This window comes from Podarcis melisellensis (genome assembly GCF_964234715.1).
Source record: "Podarcis melisellensis genome assembly, chromosome: 7".
In the NCBI taxonomy this organism is placed as follows: Eukaryota; Metazoa; Chordata; class Lepidosauria; order Squamata; family Lacertidae; genus Podarcis; species Podarcis melisellensis.
The window spans coordinates 11061254-11079534 of NC_138539.1; the positions used below are offsets into that span (position 1 = coordinate 11061254).

Consider the following 18281-nt stretch of genomic DNA (forward strand, 5'->3'; position numbering starts at 1 on the left):
AGACATTTCTCCAATGTTCTTCAATGAACAAAAGTTCACCTGAAATAGGGATTGGCAAATTTGGCTTCTCTCAGGTACTCCTTTTTTTCAGCCTAAAGTTCAGTTCTCATGGAAATTCACCAGCCTTTCAGTGCTAATTTCTCAGAAAAAAGGCAGCCAAAATTATTAAGGCGATAGAGCAACTCCCCTGTAAAATAAGGCTGCAGCACTAAGGACTTTTTAAAGTTTAGAGAAAACAAGAGCATGAGGTGACATGACAGCGATGTATAAAATTATGTAGGGCATAATTAGAGAGAGAAAAAGTTCTTCTCCCTCTCTCAAAACACTAGATTGTGTGGCCATCCAATAAAGATGAATGTTGGAGGATTAAAGACAGATAAAAGAAATTATTTGTTCATAGTTAAACTGTGGAACTCCCTCCCACAAGACCTAGGGAAAGCCACCAACTCGGATGGCTTTATAAGATGATTGGGCAAATTCATGGAGTTATGATGGCTATGTTCTGCTTCCACAAATTTCCCACAGGGATCTGGGGGGCCAGTGTGAGAACAGGATGCTGGAATAGATGAGCCACTGGCTCGTCTTATATTCTCCTAATGTACACATATTTGTGTTAAATTTTGCCTGATATACAAAGTAATTTCCTTTAATATAATACGTATGTTATCTTCAGCAATATATTCATTTATATGCACACTTTATAATAATAATTTATTATTTGTACCCCGCCCATCTGGCTGGGTTTCCCAGCCACTCGGGGCAGCTTCCAACAAAGATTAAAAATACATCAAAATGTCACACATTAAAAACTTCCCTGAACAGGGCTGCCTTCAGATGTCTTCTAAAATTCAGATAGATGGGAGGACGTTCCACCACCACTGAAAAGGCCCTCTGCCTGGTTCCCTGTAACTCTGCTTCTCTCAGTGAGGGAACTGCCAGAAGGCCCTCGGCACTGGACCTCAGTGTCTGGGCAAAGCAATGGGAGTGGAGAGCTCCTTCAGATATACTGGGCCAAGGCCGTTTAGGGCTTTAAAGGCCAGCACCAACACTTTGAATTGTGCTCGGAAACGTACTTTACCTGTATATATGTATTTTTGCACACATAACTTAAGTGCTGCAAAATTCAGAGAAGTGCAAATTTCAGAGAAGGGCTGGGTTTCAGTTCGTGTACTGTTTTGAAATTAGGTAAGTTCACTTTTAAATGTGAACTCCATTGGAGTTCTCCATCGTCCTTAGTCATCTCTGCCTGCCTGCTAGGGGATATCAAAACTGTAAGGATGCTTCCCCCTTTCGTTACAGCCAACAAAAGAGGAACTGAAAGTGTTTACGCTGCTCCTTCAGTCCCTGCCCAGCTGAACTTTGGTTTACTCACTGAATTGGTCCCCAGAACTTGCAGCTTTGGCTCTCCAGACTCCAGCAGCTTAGCTACCATATGAAGGAAGCTCTCGACAAATGGTTTGATGCTCTGTGAGCGGCAGGCCATCAGAAGCTGGTCCAGGGCTTCCATGGCGATTAAAACGTATCTGAGAGAACAGGCAAGCAAAGATCCACAGGTGTCAGGCAGCAAATGCACTCAGGAAACCAAATAAGCTATATTTGTCTGTTCCTATGCATATTTATTTGAAAGGAAGCCCTGCTGCATTTCATGGAGCCTCCTTCCATGCTAGGCTTAGTTACAATCCTAGCACCCTCGTTCTTGATGGCTGCTGTATCTGTGTTTTAAGCTCCAGAGAAAGAGGGAGGGGGAAACCTGGTTTGGAATAGCTTATAAAGCAGTATTTCAAACCTTTTTGCCCCCCTCCTAAGAGAGGCTGGGTCTTTCAACAAAGCCAGCCTTCCAGTCCAATTGTATGCCATTCTACCAGGCCCAATCTGTTGGCTCCGTTGGGAGCCATGCTGCCTTTGGCTTTTACTCTCCTGCAACAGTTTCTATTTAACCGGTTCATCAGATTAACTTTGTAACTTTAAGGTATATAGGAGGTAAAGGGGACCCCTGACCATTAGGTCCAGTCGCGGACGACTCTGGGGGTGCAGTGCTCATCTTGCTTTATTGGCTGAGGGAGCCGGCGTACAGCTTCCGGGTCATGTGGCCAGCATGACTAAGCCGCTTCTGGCAAACCAGAACAGCGCACAGAAACGCCATTTACCTCCACACAGTACCTATTTATCTACTTGCACTTTGATGTGGTTTTGAACTGCTAGGTTGGCAGGAGCAGGGACCGAGCAACAGGAGCTCCCCCCATTGTGGGGATTCAAACCGCCAACCTTCTGATTCCTAGGCTTGAGAGTCCTAGGTTCTGTGGTTTAACCCACAGCACCAGCCTTCTTTTTAGGTGGACTTAAAACCACCCCAATTCTTTTCAATGGATGTACATAGGATACTATGCTGTGTAGGGTTACACCCACATTTTGAAAAATCCTTTGACCTGGACCAGAGCTGTTTGTGGAACGAGGAGAGGCTGGCAAAGCCTCTGTTGGGCTTTGGCCTTGGAAGAAAGAGGAACCCTCTGCCACTCCCAGCTCCACAAATAGCTTTATCCTGGGCAAGGCTAGAAGACGGAATCAGGCCCATAAGAAGCAGGACGGGTCCAGACCTATCGTAAACAAGGTGGGATGTCACCAAACTCAACTTCACCTCACTTCAGGAGTAATATGTTCTTGAGGTCACTTATAGAAAACACTGTCCTTTTCACAGAAATAACTGATAATGGCTCGCAATAACATCTAAGTGTGAATGCAATCATTCAAGCTCGGGAGCACATTGCTGAACAGTTATAAAAAGATGGTGAATGGACCACAGGCTAATTTCAAGCCTGGCCTAATGTGAAATGAAACCATCTCATTTTCTCCCTGACCGCATCCATGCTTTGAACGCTGCCCAGTTCAGATTCTTAGATGCGTGATCGCTGTGTCAAGTGGATCGTAGTGAGTGTTGCCATGCTGAAACGACAGCTGGACACCCAATGTGTAGGTTTGGCGTAAGACAAAGGAAAATGAAAACTTCTAGCCCTACAAAGCTTTTGTTCTTCCAAGGACAGGCTTCTGATATCAGGTTAAAGGTAAAGGGGCCCCTGACCATTAGGTCCAGTCGTGACCGACTCTAGGGTTGTGGCACTCATCTCGCTTTATTGGCCGAGGGAGCCGGCGTACATCTTCCGGGTCTTGTGGCCAGCATGACTAAGCTGCTTCTGCTGAACCAGAGCAGTGCACGGAAATGCCGTTTACCTTCCCGCAGGAGCGGTACCTATTTATCTACTTGCACTTTGACGTGCTTTCGAACTGCTAGGTTGGCAAGAGCAGGGACCGAGCAACGGGAGCTCACCCCGTTGCGGGGATTCGAACCGCCGACCTTCTTATCGGCAAGTCCTAGGCTCTGTGGTTTAACCCACAGCGCCACCCGTGTCCCTTGATAACAGCTAGTTCCTGCAAAAAGTTCCCACTGGTTTTAACTGCTGCTCAACCTGAGTCACAGACACCCTCTCCACCATCTAACATCCGTGGTTCTAGCCCAGATTATGGGGGGAAATTGAAAGAATCACTGGTGGGAAGATAACATCAGCATTAACGAGTAAGAAGCTTACCCGTAACGGTGTCTGACAACATCCCGGCTCAGTCGCTCTGCTAAGTAAGCACCAATTCGATCGAGCTTCTCAGGTGCAGAAACGGCGTAAAAAGTCAGCTTCTCCATATCAGCTTTGACAAGCCCATCCTAATCATAAGAAGAATCACCAGTCAATGTTTTTCTTTTTTCCTCGGTAACAGAAATCACTTATGATTTGCACTTTGGATACTATGGCCAGATATTGACATGGTGAAGATATTGTCCTGAGGAATGGACCAAAGGCATACAAGGCCACCTCCTTGTTGAAGCTAAGCAGGTCCAGGTCTGGTGAGTGTTTGGATGGGTGGTCTGGGAATAATGTACAGTGGTAGCTCGGAAGTCGAACCGGATCCATTCCGGAAGTCCGTTCGACTTCTAAAACGTTTGGAAACCAAGGCTTGGCTTCTGATTGGCTGCAGGACATTCGGGTTCCAAAGAACGTTTGCAAACAGGAACACTCACTTCCAGGTTTATGGGGTTCGGGAGCCAAAATGTTCGACTCACAAGGCATTTGGGATCCAAGTTATGACTGTACATGCCATCTTAGGTCGCATGATGGAAGAAAGTAAGGATATGAATATCATAAAATAAATGAGTCAATATTGTAGACCAGTGTTTCCAAAACTTGGATCTCTGGCTGTTTTTAGACTACAATTCCCATCATCCGTGACCACTGGTTCTGCTAGCTAGGGATGATGGGAATTGTAGTCCCAAAAAAGGCTGGAGACCCAAGTTTGGGAAGCACTGGTGTAGACACTGGACACTGAAGGCCAGTTTTCTAGAACATTATAGGAAGGGGAGAGAAGCAGGAATTCTGGTTGCTAAATTCTGGCTCTCACCCCTCCACCAAACATCTACTAGAGGACCAGTTGTGGCAACATGGCCAGAGTGTCAGGACTGAGTAGAGCGAGTTTCAGATTGCACATCTCAACCCCACTGGCTGACCTTGGGCCAGTTACCACCTTTCCACTTATGCTACCTCACAGGGTTGTTGTGAGGAAAAGCTGGGGATGGGAAGGACAAGAGAGCACCATCTTGAGCTACTTGGATATAAATAAATAGTGCTTCTTTTCTTTTTGCAAATTATGTTTGGCAGAGCATTTCAAATTCTTTCACAGAGAATTAAGAATTCAAGTCAAAGTACTTATTTAAAAAAAAAATAACAACAATAATCTTGAAATTATTCCCACAGGGCAAAATTAAATTGTGGAGAGGCAAGGTATGCAAATTATCAGCACACTTCACTTAATTTTAAAAAATGAATGAGTTATTAGCAAGACAAGGAAAAAAATAATTAGAATTACAATATCCCACAGGACTAAACCTAAATGTACTGGAATGTTGCTGATCCATTAGCTGGAGGCAATATTTAAATTCAGAGGGATAATAGCTTGAAGCGTTGGACACCTGAATGGCTGCATCTTATTTGGAACTGGTTCCCACAGCTCAGTGGTAGAGCATCTGCCTTTTGCATGCAGAAGGTCCCTGGTTCACTCCCCGATATCTCCAGGTAGGACTGGGAGAGGCAACACGTTTGAAATCCTGGAGGGTGCCCTGGTGAGGGTAGCCGATGGGTTTCAAACCCTCAGCGAGTTAGGGATTTCACAGGCTCCAGTGGACTGAGAAGATCAAGGGTGGGTCATATGGTCAAGGAGGTGGTTTCTACATGTGCTGTAGAGTGAGGTGAAGGGCAGATGGGGCTGGTCAACCTGGGAAGGTGGCCCATCTAGGAGAAAGAAAACTCTGGTCCTCTGCTGTTTGGTGGGGCATCTTTGGGAGAAGAAAAGACTAAGGAGCAAACCCTACACAGATCTGGTGTGGAGTCCCTGAGAGGGTTGGATGAAGTCTGGTATGCCTTCTTCTGGTATCTCCTGCAGCCAAGCTGGTGCCAAAGGTATTGCTCTGCTTTCCTTTGCACCACGTCAACAAGGCCGAGGGAGGGGGTTGTGGAGGTGACGCTCCTCTTGTGCTGAGGCAAACCTCACACCAGGCATGCAACAGTGTGCCAAGGAGCATTGCGCTCACATTCCCTGACCTTTTGCCTACTTGGCTAGAAGACAGGGTTTTCCCCCTGACCGTTCGCCCTCTCATAGATTTGGTTGCTAGACATAAGGCTTGGCTGGAGCATGACCAGGGATGCAGACGTAATCAAGTATCGGGGGACATTTTAGGGAAACACCTCCTAACACGTGTATCTGCTAATGCTGGAAATGTGCTTAGATGGAAATACGTCATGTTCAGAGTAGTTTCACTTGTTGTTGTTTAGTCGTTTAGTTGTTTAGTTGTGTCCGACTTTTCGTGACCCCATGGACCAGAGCACGCCAGGCACTCCTGTCTTCCACTGCCTCCCGCAGTTTGGTCAAACTCAAGCTGGTAGCTTCGAGAACACTGTCCAACCAACTCATCCTCTGTCATCCCCTTCTCCTTGTGCACCCTCCATCTCTCCCAACATCAGGGTCTTTTCCAGGGAGTCTTCTCTTCTCATGAGGTAGCCAAAGTCTTGGAGCCTCAGCTTCAGGATCTGTCCTTCCAGTGAGGACATAGGGCTGATTTCCTTAAGAATGGATAGGTTTGATCTTCTTGCAGTCCATGGGACTCTCAAGAATCCCATGGACTCTTCATGGATCACTGCCTTGCCGTGGCGAAGGGGCTTGAATAACTCAGAGAAGCTATGAGCTATGCTGTGCAGGGCCACCAAAGATGGACAGGTCATAGTGGAGAGTTTTGACCAAACATGATCTACCTGGAGCAGGAACCGGCAAGCCACTCCAGTAACCCTGCCAAGAAAACTCCATGGACAAAGACAACAGGCATATAAAAGTGGTTTCACTACTGTTTCCAAGTGTTGACTTCTGCTAATAAAAGGAGCCTCTGCAGAGCTAGCCGGCAGCTTGTTTTGGAGCTTGCTTGCTAGCTGGCTCCTGCACAGCTCACTTGCATCCAACCTCCTGTTGCCCTCGTTTTTCCTACAGGGGTCTTGTCATCTGATCAACACAAGACCTCCATACAGCCCTGGAGAAGTCACTTTGGTACTCCTAACACAGCAAAATTAATGTGGGAGGCAGCAGTTACGAGTTACCGGTTTCTGCTGTCACAGCAGGCGCTGTGACTCTCCAGTGGTTTGACTTCATTCCCGGAGTTGCGCTCCATGGTCTCTCCAGACAGATGGAAACCAAGAGCCTGAAGTTCCCCAGAACTGAACTTGGAACCTTTCACATGCAAGGTGTGATCACATAAGAGCATAAGAAGAGTCTGCTGGATCAGGCCCATCTAGTCCAGCATCCTGTTCTCATGGTAGCCAACCAGACACTTGTCTGGAAACCGACAAGCAGGTCCTGAGCACAGGAACAAATTGAGCCACGTGGCTTGACGTTTCCTTTACTTACTTTTGGGTCTTCAGGGAAGATGTTATCCACCAGGCGTTTGTAGCGAGGGCGCAAAGCAGCACAGCAGCAGCAAACTCCTGGAAAAACATGGCCCAGGCAGACAGGTGAGCGATGAGGAGGAATGCAGTTTTAAGAACCAGAATGTAGCAATAAGGATTTTGAACAGTTATGAAATACTGCCTCCTCCAAAATAATAATTTGAAAAATTGCTCAGTGATACAATAAATGAAATTTATTTAGGGCTGCTGCTGTCAAAGTGCAAGTAGTGCAAAGTGCAAAATAGGTACTGCTCCAGCGGCAAGGTAAACGGCATTTCCGTGTGCTGCTCTGGTTCGCCAGAAGCGGCTTAGTCATGCTGGCCACATGACCCGGAAGCTGTACACTGGCTCCCTCGGCCAGTAAAGAGAGATGAGCGCCGCAACCCCAGAGTTGTCCGCGACTGAACCTAACGGTCAGGGGTCCCTTTACCTTTTACTCCTGAGGAGGAATGGATGACTGTCATTTTTTCTCATTTTTCCATTATTAAGTTCAATTCTTCCCATGACCGCATCAGTTTGCAATGTATTTACTTTTAAGAGGAGGCCGTCATGAAAATTCAGTAGCATTTACACATGTATGCATGTTTGCACGCACTTTTGCAAAGCAATTTTCCCTAGCATAATGCTTCTATGTCATTTTCACTAATGTGTGGGTTTTTAATGCACCACTTTACCGCAACATATGAATTTTTGTACAAATTACTTGAAATGTGTTGAAAAATTCAGAGAACGGCTGCATTTCAGCTGGTGCGTTGTTTCAGAAAATGCAGATTAGTTAGGTGTGTCTTTCAGTGAAAACTGAATTCAGTATATACCATCCACATCCTTATTCTTTATCTCCACCCACTCACATGATTGGATCACTTAAATGCTCCCCCAATCACTGATAAGCATCCCACTGACATGTCTGAAGAGCACCTGATCCTGGACATCTGGCTGATGCCTCCCCCAACCTGCAATCTGTGCTTTTCATTTTAAAGTAGAAGCCAGACTTAGATTATGCTGTTAATGAAAAGAATTCACACTAAGAGACGAAATGATCATCTCTGGCAGTTAATGAAACAAGGAAATTTCATAAGCTATACACGAGGGAACTATTAAAGAGTGCCAGAGCTCTGAGCAAGGTTATATCAAGTTTACTGGCTCAAGCAGTAGAATATTACAGGGCCGTTGCAATGTTCGTCCACTAGAAATATCTCGTCATGCCCCAGAGCTGAAGCATAGCAATCACTACCATATATGTCTGAATCTTTCCATGCAAAAACTCGTTCTGCTTCATTAACTTGTAAAAATGCATAGATTTAGCAGATGGAATGCTTTCTTCTTAACTACTGTAGTGTGTTTTTTGGTTTTCGTTATTTAAAAAAAAATCACCTATTTTTATCGTTTTGGTAATTAGCACCTCATTTCCCTATGACCAAATGACTCACTGAAGTGGAAGTGTTTTGTATATTTAGAAAGAAAATTCAAGCTTTTGCTTTGAAGTGTGAAGACTCCTGGTTTTTGGGGTTTTTTTGAAAGAAAAAAAGAGAGAAATCTAAAGCAAGGAAGTTAAGACAACAGTTTTAAATGAGATCGTAGTTAGCGATCTGAGAGGCTGAAGTCTAATTTCCTAACTTGCAAAAAAGGTTGCATTTCACCCTTTCACACATAGTTGGCACAGGTCAGTGTAGGAGAGGTTTCAAGCAGCACTTCTTAAATAATAATTAAAGAATGCTGCAGCAGTATCTTGCCCCCCCCAAGTCACAGCACACACATGGAAGGGGGTCAAATAAAGGACACAGAAATGAAATCTCTGTCATCTTACTGCCTTCAAGCAAGCAAGAAATTTTGACTAAGAATATTTTGACAGACATTCCAATTCTGTTCTCCTGAAAGAAAAAGGAGATGACACAACAGGAACACAGGTCTAGCATTTCAGTCATTATATAATTATTATTAATTATACTCCAGTGGCATTGCTTATAACGTGTTGTCAGGGGTTCAGAAGGAGAGACACAGGAGGGGGAGCAAATGGAGAGTGAGGAGGAGGAGTACGAAGGGGGAGCAGGCAGTGACAGCGGCCAGAGTCACTCCACAAGCCTCTCTAGCGAATCGGAGGACTCACAGAAGGGAGCGCCAATGGCCAGAGCGAGGGGGGTTCCAGGGGGGAAGCCCCAGGAGGGAGGGGCCAGCGGGGAGTCCCTGAGCAGCAGTTGGAAATCAGGACCAACTTCCCCACCAGAGCGCAGTGGGGAGGGGGAGTCCCAGGAGTCGGGACCAGTGCTCTCACCACCAGCGGGAGGAGAGGAGTCAGGTTTGGCAACGCCCACATCAGGAAGCGGGGAAACGGTCAGAAGGAAGGTTACCGGCTGGGCGCGCGCGCCAAGTTCAAATGTACAGGCGAGCGGCACAGCAGGGAGTCCTGACAGGGAGCCAGGTCCTAAAGCCCGCCGGAAGGAAGGGCGAGACTCAGGGGGGTCAGCGTCAGAAGAGTCCAGGAAGGAGGAAACCCCAGGGGGCAGAAGGACCCAGCGAAGAAAGGAACAGCGCAGGAGGTGGAGCTGGGCTAGGATCTTAAACTGGTGTGGGGTCAGCAGTGAGTCAGAGGGGACTTAGCCGGTCTAGCGTCAAGACATGGGTCTGCGCGCCCAGAACTTGGAAATGGAGACTAAACTTCAATAAAGACTTTTGTATATAACATCCACTGGGCGTTGGTCCTCTGTGAGCTGGGACTTAGCGGCAGCCCTGACACGTGTCAAACATTGTTGGGAGTTGTACCCAACCAAACGGCAGCTCTGCTCGAGAAATATGTATTTAACAGGCATTCAAGCTCACCTCTGTAGGTTAATGGAATGAGAGTGCAGGTCACATCTACAAATGTCAAATTTGGTGTAATACGTCCATTATCTCTCTAGTCGTTCTGCTTCCCTTTTCTTTAAATGTTCTCTCCCACTTGTACAAACGGAGGCAACATCCACAGAAGAAAGCTGTGCATCTCTGTGCTGAACTTTGCCAGGGGCTAAAGGAGGAATGCTCCAAAAGGTCCATGTTTACACCCACTTCTATATGTCACACAGCTTTGAACAGTATTCCATAAACCTAATAAACAGCCAGTGGAATATGCCACCAAAAGGGACGAAAGCAAGAAACACTTTGATTTACCACTGTAAAGGTAAAGGTAAAGGTAAAGGGACCCCTGACCATTAGGTCCAGTCACGGACAACTCTGGGGTTGCGGCGCTCATCTCGCTTTACTGGCCGAGGGAGCCAGCATACAGCATCCGGATCATGTGGCCAGGAAGACTAAGCTGCTTCTGGCGAACCAGAGCAGCGCACGGAAACGCCGTTTACCTTCCTGCTGGAGCAGTACCTATTTATCTATTTGCACTTAAGACTGCTTTCGAACTGCTAGGTTGGCAGGAGCAGGGACCGAGCAACAGGAGCTCACCCCGTCGTGGGGATTCGAACCACCGACCTTCTGATCAGCATGCCCTAGGCTCTGTGGTTTAACCCACAGTGCCACCCGTGTCCCTTACCACTGTAGAAGAAGACTTTGATAGAAGCACTTGCACTGTGCTGACTGCCCCGCTGCATTGCCCCCTCCCTCCTGGTATGCAACAACGACCCCCCCCCCTTCAGGGAACATGCCTCTGCCCCACCCAGTGAACAACTTCTGGTTGATACTTGAAAGACACTGAGGTACGAGGGCAGAAGGAATGAGATGGACTACTGCAATGCGCTCTATGTGGGGCTACCTTTGAAGGTGACCCAAAAACTACAACTAATCCAGAATGTGGCAGCTAGACTGGTGACTGAGAGCGGCCACTGAGACGACATAACACCAGTCCTGAAAGACCTACATTGGTTCCCAGCACGTTTCCGAGCACATTTCAAAGTGTTGGTGATGACCTTTAAAGCCCTAAACGGCCTCGGCCCAGTGTATCTGAAGGGAGCGTCTCCACCCCCATTGTTCTGCCCGGACACTGAGGACCAGTGCAGAGGGTCTTCTGGCGGTTCGCTCATTGCGAGAAGCCAAGTTACAGGGAACCAGGCAGAGGGCTTCTCGGTGGTGGTGCCCGCCCTGTGGAACACCCTCCCATCAGATGTCAAGGAAAATAACAACTACCAGACTTTTAGAAGACATCTGAAGGCAGCCCTGTTTAGGGAAGCTTTTAATGTTTGATGCTTTACTGTATTTTAATATTTTGTTGGAAGCCGCCCAGAGTGGCTGGGGAAACGCAGCCAGATGGGCGGGGTATAAAAAATAAATTATTATTATTATTATTATTATTATTATTATTATTATTATTATTACCTCAGACTTCAGTTTATTCTGAATTAGTTTTCTTTGCCCCTCAGATAAACACAGTGCTGCTAATCCTGAATAATTGCCAGTGAATCCCTTGCTTAAAAGGTTTGAACACCTGCCATCACACCTAACCCTACACTAGGGATAAGGACCCCATGTGTCCCTCCAGATGCTGCTGAACAACAAGACCCATCACAGAATCATAGAGTTGGAAGGGACACCGAGGGTCATCTAGTCCAACCCCCTGAAATTTACGGATCATCGCTGGCTACTGGTCACATTGGCTCAGGCTGATTAGAGTCAGCATCTAACAACATTTGGAGAGCCACAAGGTCCCCATCCTATGCAATGTTGTTAGACTTAACAGCCACCAGGATTATTGATAGACTTCTCCTACATGGCTGTCTGTGGCTGCTTTGTATACTGAATAATGATTATCATGGTGCCCAAAGAACATTTACATCTTTACAGGATACCTTCTGACCCTGCTTGCTGTTGTGTGAGGTGCTTTCCCCCCTTCTTTCAAGTCAAAAGGCTTAGTTAATAAACATTTGAAGACTGCATGCACTCATCTGGGAATACGTCCTATTATACAAAATGGGACCTTGCATAGGATTGTGCTGTTAACTGTTTATTATGCTGTAATAAACAGTGTAACCTTTGAACTCCACATAGGCACCTCTGCACAGCAGAATGCATATACAAAATGGCAGGCTTGTGTGTTTTGATTCAGGGCTTGCCCATGTAGTGACCTTCAAATGTTGCTGTTGGGCTACAATTCTGGTTCACCCTCAGCTTGTGTAGCCTGTGTTCTGAGATCATGGGAGTTGGACTCAAAAAACAACAACATCTGGAGTGCAACCTGTTGACTACCCCTGGTTTACGCAATTTAATCAAGCTTGAGTTTTCATCGTCTGGTCTGCAAATAAACAGCACATTTATAACTTGAGGGTATTCCAATGCACTGGAAAAGTGTAACAGGAAATAACGATGGCTTTTCCCTATATGAAAAAGGGAAAGGAGACACCATAGCTTTTCTTGGTTCCATGTTACATTTTCGCTTCCTTCAAAGGCCTAAAAACTGGTGCCTGTACTGAGATTAAGATAATATGCAAAATTATTCACCGGCAGTCAGTTAATCAGTTAATTGGTAAGAAGCTGGTGCTTACTCAACTAAAAAGCCTTTCATACACTGACAACCTGACAAAATGCAAATATTCATATGCATCAAGCTTATCTATATCAGTTCTATAAGCCAGACGTGCGCAGAATAAATCGCCCAATGCACTCACCTTTCCGAACCATGACGTGTAGACCAGCTGCAAATGCTACACATGAAGCTTAATTGAAAACCAGCGTGAAACCTGGGTGGAAAGCCTTATCTGGGGAAAAATGGATAAAAGAAAGGAGAAGGGTTTCAAGAGAAAGATAGTTCAAGAAAGTCTATTTTGTACCCTGGAATCCACAACTACAGCATTTGTTTTCCATAACTGGAAGTGTCACAAGCATCAAAATGTAAACATCCAGAAACCAAAATATGCAATAAAGCAATCCCATTAAAACAACACTGCTATTAAAACAGGAGGCTCAAGTCAAGAGATCCAGGAAATCCCTCATATAAACAAGCGAATTTTCAAAAGCCGTCGAGATGCCAATACTGATGGGGCCTCTCTTATTTCAGGAGGGAATACATTCCATAACACTAATGCTAGCAGTGAAAAGCACACCTCTGCCTCACCACAGTATATATGCTAGAGAGAGCATTCGTAGTTCCTTTCGCCATCTCAAGAACTTAATATTATGAGCTGGAATGCCACAATGAAATATCAACATGTTTCGTCATGTGGGTCAATCTGAATTGATCACCAATTTCACACTGTATATAGATAGCAGTATCCTTTGGTCCCAGCCAGATAGCATAGGGAAACAATAGCACTCTTGCTCCTCAAAGCATGCACGCATCTCCCCAGTAGAGATGCAAAAGTTTGCATTTAGACATGATACAGAAGCACAGGTCAGTTCTACTCCTTGTCTACCCTTCCCCTCTTATTGTCACCAGATACGTGGGGCAGAAAATTCCCCATGATCAAATTTCCAGTGCTTTATTTTTCCATGGATTTCCCCTCCCCCATTTTTATAAGTCCATTAGTAGCAAAGAATAGATGCCAAATGCAAATCCAGCTTGTGAGTTTCAAACGTTTTAGCTCTGCATACTAAACACAAGGGAAGCGAACATGCTAAGTGAGACCACTCTTTTCTAGGGCATCAGAAAATTTCCTGATGCAAAACCAAAAGTTTACCATGCAAACGACCCCAATATGCATGGAGAAAACCTCCAGGAAATAAACCCAGAAAACCCACAGCACTGATTGCTACATCTGGCACAGCTCTCAGTATAGCAGGAGAGCCACTCAGGTCACAAGCTTACTTAATTACACACAGAATTAATGTTTTGCTCACTGCAAGTTCTTCCAAATCAGAGCTCAAAAGCAGGCTCTTTCTTCTCCAAACATTATCATTAACAATCAGCAGCTAACATTAGTGAGGATGGAAGAGGTGCAAAAGAAAGAGGCCAACAGAAATTATTCTTAGCTCTTAATACCAATTATGCACAGGTTAAGAAGGTATCAGTTTGACTTTTAGAACTAAAGCTAAATTAGAAGGCCAGACAGTTGAAAAGAGCAACCTTTTCAGAATGTTTAAACACACACACACAAACTGAACTAAAACAATGCTGATCAGGCAATCATATTGCCTTAGAAATTGACATGACATTTCCTATTTGTACAGACCAGTTCTCTGTCAACTTGAAAGTGTGTTTCTGTGGCATAGGAGGCTTCTGCAGATGCAGCTACGGTGGGGTTTGCCTTAGAGAACTTTTATTCCCTGCCCAAAGTCCAATAACAAAGGGAGAAAACCGAGGGTACGTCCTGAAAAATTAGGCAGTCATCTGTCCAGTGCTGGTGTTAACAGTGGTAGCCCAGAGTGTGGGAAATCCTTTTGCACTGATCCTTAGATCTCCTATCCATTTCCTTCTAAACAAAAAACCATCGATTCCCTTTGCTTAGAGGTCAGTCACTCACCATGCTAATTTGCAGAGGTCCCAATCCATGCATACCATGTATGAGGCCCATCCTGTAGCTCAGAGTAATTGCATGCAGATTGTATGCGAATTTGTGTAATGGGCCTGTAATGGAACTATCTACTTCAAGTCTTTCAAACAACCATCCTCAAAGCCAAGACCCCGTATTTTTAAAGTAATAATAATGATAATGATAATAATTTATTTATACCCCGCCCATCTGGCTGGTTTTCCCTAGCTACTCTGGGCGGCTTCCAACAAAATATTTAAAATACAATAAAACATCTGGCCCTAAAATTTAATAGACAGTTTTTTACACAACCAACTGTTCAGGAACTGCTGGCGGACAGCGATGATCAAATTACTTTAATAATGGCTGAATTTTTAAGTGTTCTCCATGAAGAAAGAATGGGCCATGATAAAGAGACTTAGTGGTTTTTAATGGTAGGTGATGTTGCTGTGTTGTATTATATTATTTATGTACATCGATTTATTTCTTGGAGTTAAGAATAGGACTGGGATAAATTGTGTTCGCTGAGCCCGTATTTTATACAGTCTGTATATGATGTTTGTTTGTTAATGTGGGGTGTGCTATGCCTAATAAAGGATTTTGAATTGAATTGAATAAAACATCAAACATTAAAAACTTCCCTAAACTGGGCTGCCTTCAGATGTCTTCTAAATGTCATATAATTTATCTCCTTGACATCTGATGGCCCTCTGCCTGGTTCCCTGTAGCTTCATTTCCCGCAGTGAGGGAACCACCTGAAGGCCCTCGGCGCTGGACCTCAGTGTCTGGACTGAACGATGGGGGTGGAGATGCTCCTTCAGGTATACTGGGCCGAAGCCGTTTAGGGCTTTAAAGGTCAGCACCAATACTTTGAATTGTGCTCGGAAATGTACTGGGAGCCAATGTAGGTCCAGACCATTTCAATATAGGACCATCTAAAAAGCACTCATCTCTGGGTTTAGAAGACAGAACATACACATGAAAGCTACAGAACAAATCCAGGACTTCTGCCAGCCCATAATGGCCAAGAGTGGGTTAGGGCCGTCTCCAAACACTACTTAAAAACTGCTCAGTGGGCTTCAACAGGTGATGGAGCAATTCCTACAAGTGATGGGAACTCTCCAAGGTGCTGACCACAAGCTGCTACCTGATAACTTCCAATGCCCTTATAAAATGTGTGTGTGTGTGTGAGAGAGAGAGAGATTGGGTTGTTCTTGTGTTTATTATGAATTTTGTGTTTTAATGTTGTGATTTTATGTTGACAACCACCATGAGACCTGTGGATATAGGGCAGTACATTGGTACCTTGGTTTAAGGACAGTCCGGTTTAAGAACAATTTGGTTTATGAACTCCGCAAAACCGGAAATAGTATCCCGGTTTGAGAACTTTACCTCGGTCTAAGAACAGAATCCAAACAGTGGAAGGGCACCAACGGTGGGAGGCCTCATTAGGGAAAGTGCGCCTCAGTTTAAAAACAGTTTCGGTTTAAGAATGGAGTTCCAAACAGATTAAGTTCGTAAACCAAGGTACCACTGTATACAAATTTAATAAATAACAACAAGAACAACAACCAGATTAACCTTCCCTGCTACCCAACCATGGATTATGTTGGCTACACAGTGGCGTAGCGTGGGTTGTCAGCACCCGGGGCAAGGCAAGTAATTTGCGCCCTCTAACCCGTAAATTTGCGCCCCCTAACCCTAACCCCCAGATGTTGCGCCTGGTGTGGCCTGCCCCCCCTGCACCCCCCATGCTACGCCACTGTGGCTACATAACTGTGCCCTTAAGTTCAGGCCCAGATCCACGCTGGAACCCAAGTATGAGGCGTCCAATCCTGGCATCCAATGAAATGTAGGTGTGCTTAAAGGGACCATATATAGAAGAGGGTGAGTCGGTGAAAACTGCAGCAGATGGAGACATTTGGTTAGAACCTTTCCAGCTGCCATAGAAGACCCTGATTGGGAACATACTGCTCCGTCAGCCCCTGGCTTACACTAATAGCATTTCACACTTGTTACTCTCCAGAAGACACTTTGAAACCACTGCACAATAAACACGGGAATTTGACCAGAGACGAAAGGTGCAGCAAGGCATGCAGAAACTCACACATCCATTAGCTGGAAAACCAGTAATAAGTATCAAATAGGTATTGGGAAATACTGCTGTGAAAATTTTGTAGAGTGGGGGCGGGGGAGGCCCGTTGCATTTTCTCCATAACGTTTCCCCTCAAAAATATTTAGGCATATTGTAGATCAAACGCAATGATGGGGTGTGTGTGAAAGCATCAGATATATAGATATAGACATAATTGGCAAGCCTCAAAACACGCTCTCAGTGTGTAATATTAATAGCAAGTATTATGACACTGTTGCCATGACAGCCACCACAAGTTTAGTTTTTGGATATCACCGTGGAATCAAACCCGAAAAACAGGCGCTTTGCTTGACATTCTTTATAAAGCGATATTCCAGTAAAGCAATGTAGTGGATGTGGACAAGTAACACTGGTAGTAGCTGGGGGAAAATAATTGTTTACCAACAACAGAGACACACTTCCCTTTTAAATATCTGCCCACTACCTTCTCCTTCAAAGGTTCAGAGGTTTGGTGGGTATGCAAATCTCCAGTCTGTGTGTATGTGTATGTTACAGGTAGGTAGCTGTGTTGGTCTGCCGTAGTCAAAACAAAATAAAAAAATTCCTTCCAGTAGCACCTTAGAGACCAACTAAGTTTGTTATTGGTATGAGCTTTCGTGTGCATACACACTTCTTCAGATACTGCTTCAGAAGTATGTGTTGCTGGGGGGTGGGATTTGCTACAATTCCCAGAGTGGCTCAACCATCAATCCCTCTTCATAGGGAACTCTGGGAACTGTAACTCTTCGAAAGGAAATGGGGTCTCCTAACAACTATCAGCACACTTAAGAAACCATAGTTCCCAGAATTATTATTTGGGGGGGATCCATGGCTGTTTAAAGTGGTATCAAAGTGCTTTGTGGTGTGCACAGAGGTTGCATGCAAAATGAACATTTTATAGGCGGATGCATTGAGCACTGTGCATAAAAGGGTACCCAAAATGTAGGACGCAATGCGATACGACAATCTTTACGATACAATAATCTTTACTGTCATTGTCCCATACAGAACAACAATATTGAAAAATCTACATAAAACATTCAAAACCCAACAAGCTTGCTATCCCAGCTATCCCAACCTGGTTAGCCCCCTAAAAGCTCTGATACCCCATTTTTAAATACAATATACTCCCATAGAGACTCCTTACACTGCATTTAAAACCAAAATCGCATTTAGGACTTCCGGGTTGGCGCCATCGCCGAATGGCGGACTCCCTCCGAGCTCCGGAGGGAGCCTGCTCGGCAGGGGTTGGGTCCTCCCGCGCCGGCGACGCGGGGACCCTCAAAAACCATGGGCGCTGAAACCCATGGACATGGTGACTCGGCTGGCACCTTTTAAGCCCCCCCGACCCGCGAAGGAGCCTTTTTAAAGGCTACGGAACGGGTGGCAGGGGGGGTGGTGCTTTGAGTACTCCGCTTCCCCTGCCGAGCGAAGCCGCATGCCATTCGACGGAGAGCGCTGACTTCTTCCATTGGAAATTCGGACTCAAAGTATAACCCGTGAGTAATTGGAACCTGGATTAAAAAGGACTAAATTTATAAAAAAATTGGAACGAGCGGGGAGGGCGTAAAAAGGAAGTCAGCCCCCCGCCCTGTTGTAGAGGAGCTAAAGCAAAGGACTTAACATTTAAGATCGAGCGCAACCCTATTTTGAAAAAGTTATTAAATTTCGCAATGGAAAATTATAAGACTGTGCTGGAGGAGAATAGTGGAAGTGAATCAAAAAGCAACCCCCCCACGG

The 18281-nt window shown here is 45.3% G+C and overlaps 1 protein-coding gene across 4 annotated transcripts in view; it reads right to left on the bottom strand.

The window, feature by feature from the left end:
• EFR3A (EFR3 homolog A) overlaps window positions 1–18281 on the bottom strand; it is an 83046-nt gene that overhangs the window by 53172 nt on the left and 11593 nt on the right. For all 4 annotated transcript variants that reach the window (XM_081918750.1, XM_081918749.1, XM_081918747.1 and 1 more), the window contains exons 2-5: window positions 12608–12697; window positions 6988–7064; window positions 3582–3709; window positions 1373–1523 (exon numbers count right to left, since the gene is read on the bottom strand). In XM_081918750.1, the coding sequence (XP_081774876.1) occupies window positions 1373–1523; window positions 3582–3709; window positions 6988–7064; window positions 12608–12620 (369 nt within the window). In that variant the 5' untranslated portion in view covers window positions 12621–12697. The remainder of the gene's footprint in view (window positions 1–1372; window positions 1524–3581; window positions 3710–6987; window positions 7065–12607; window positions 12698–18281) is intronic.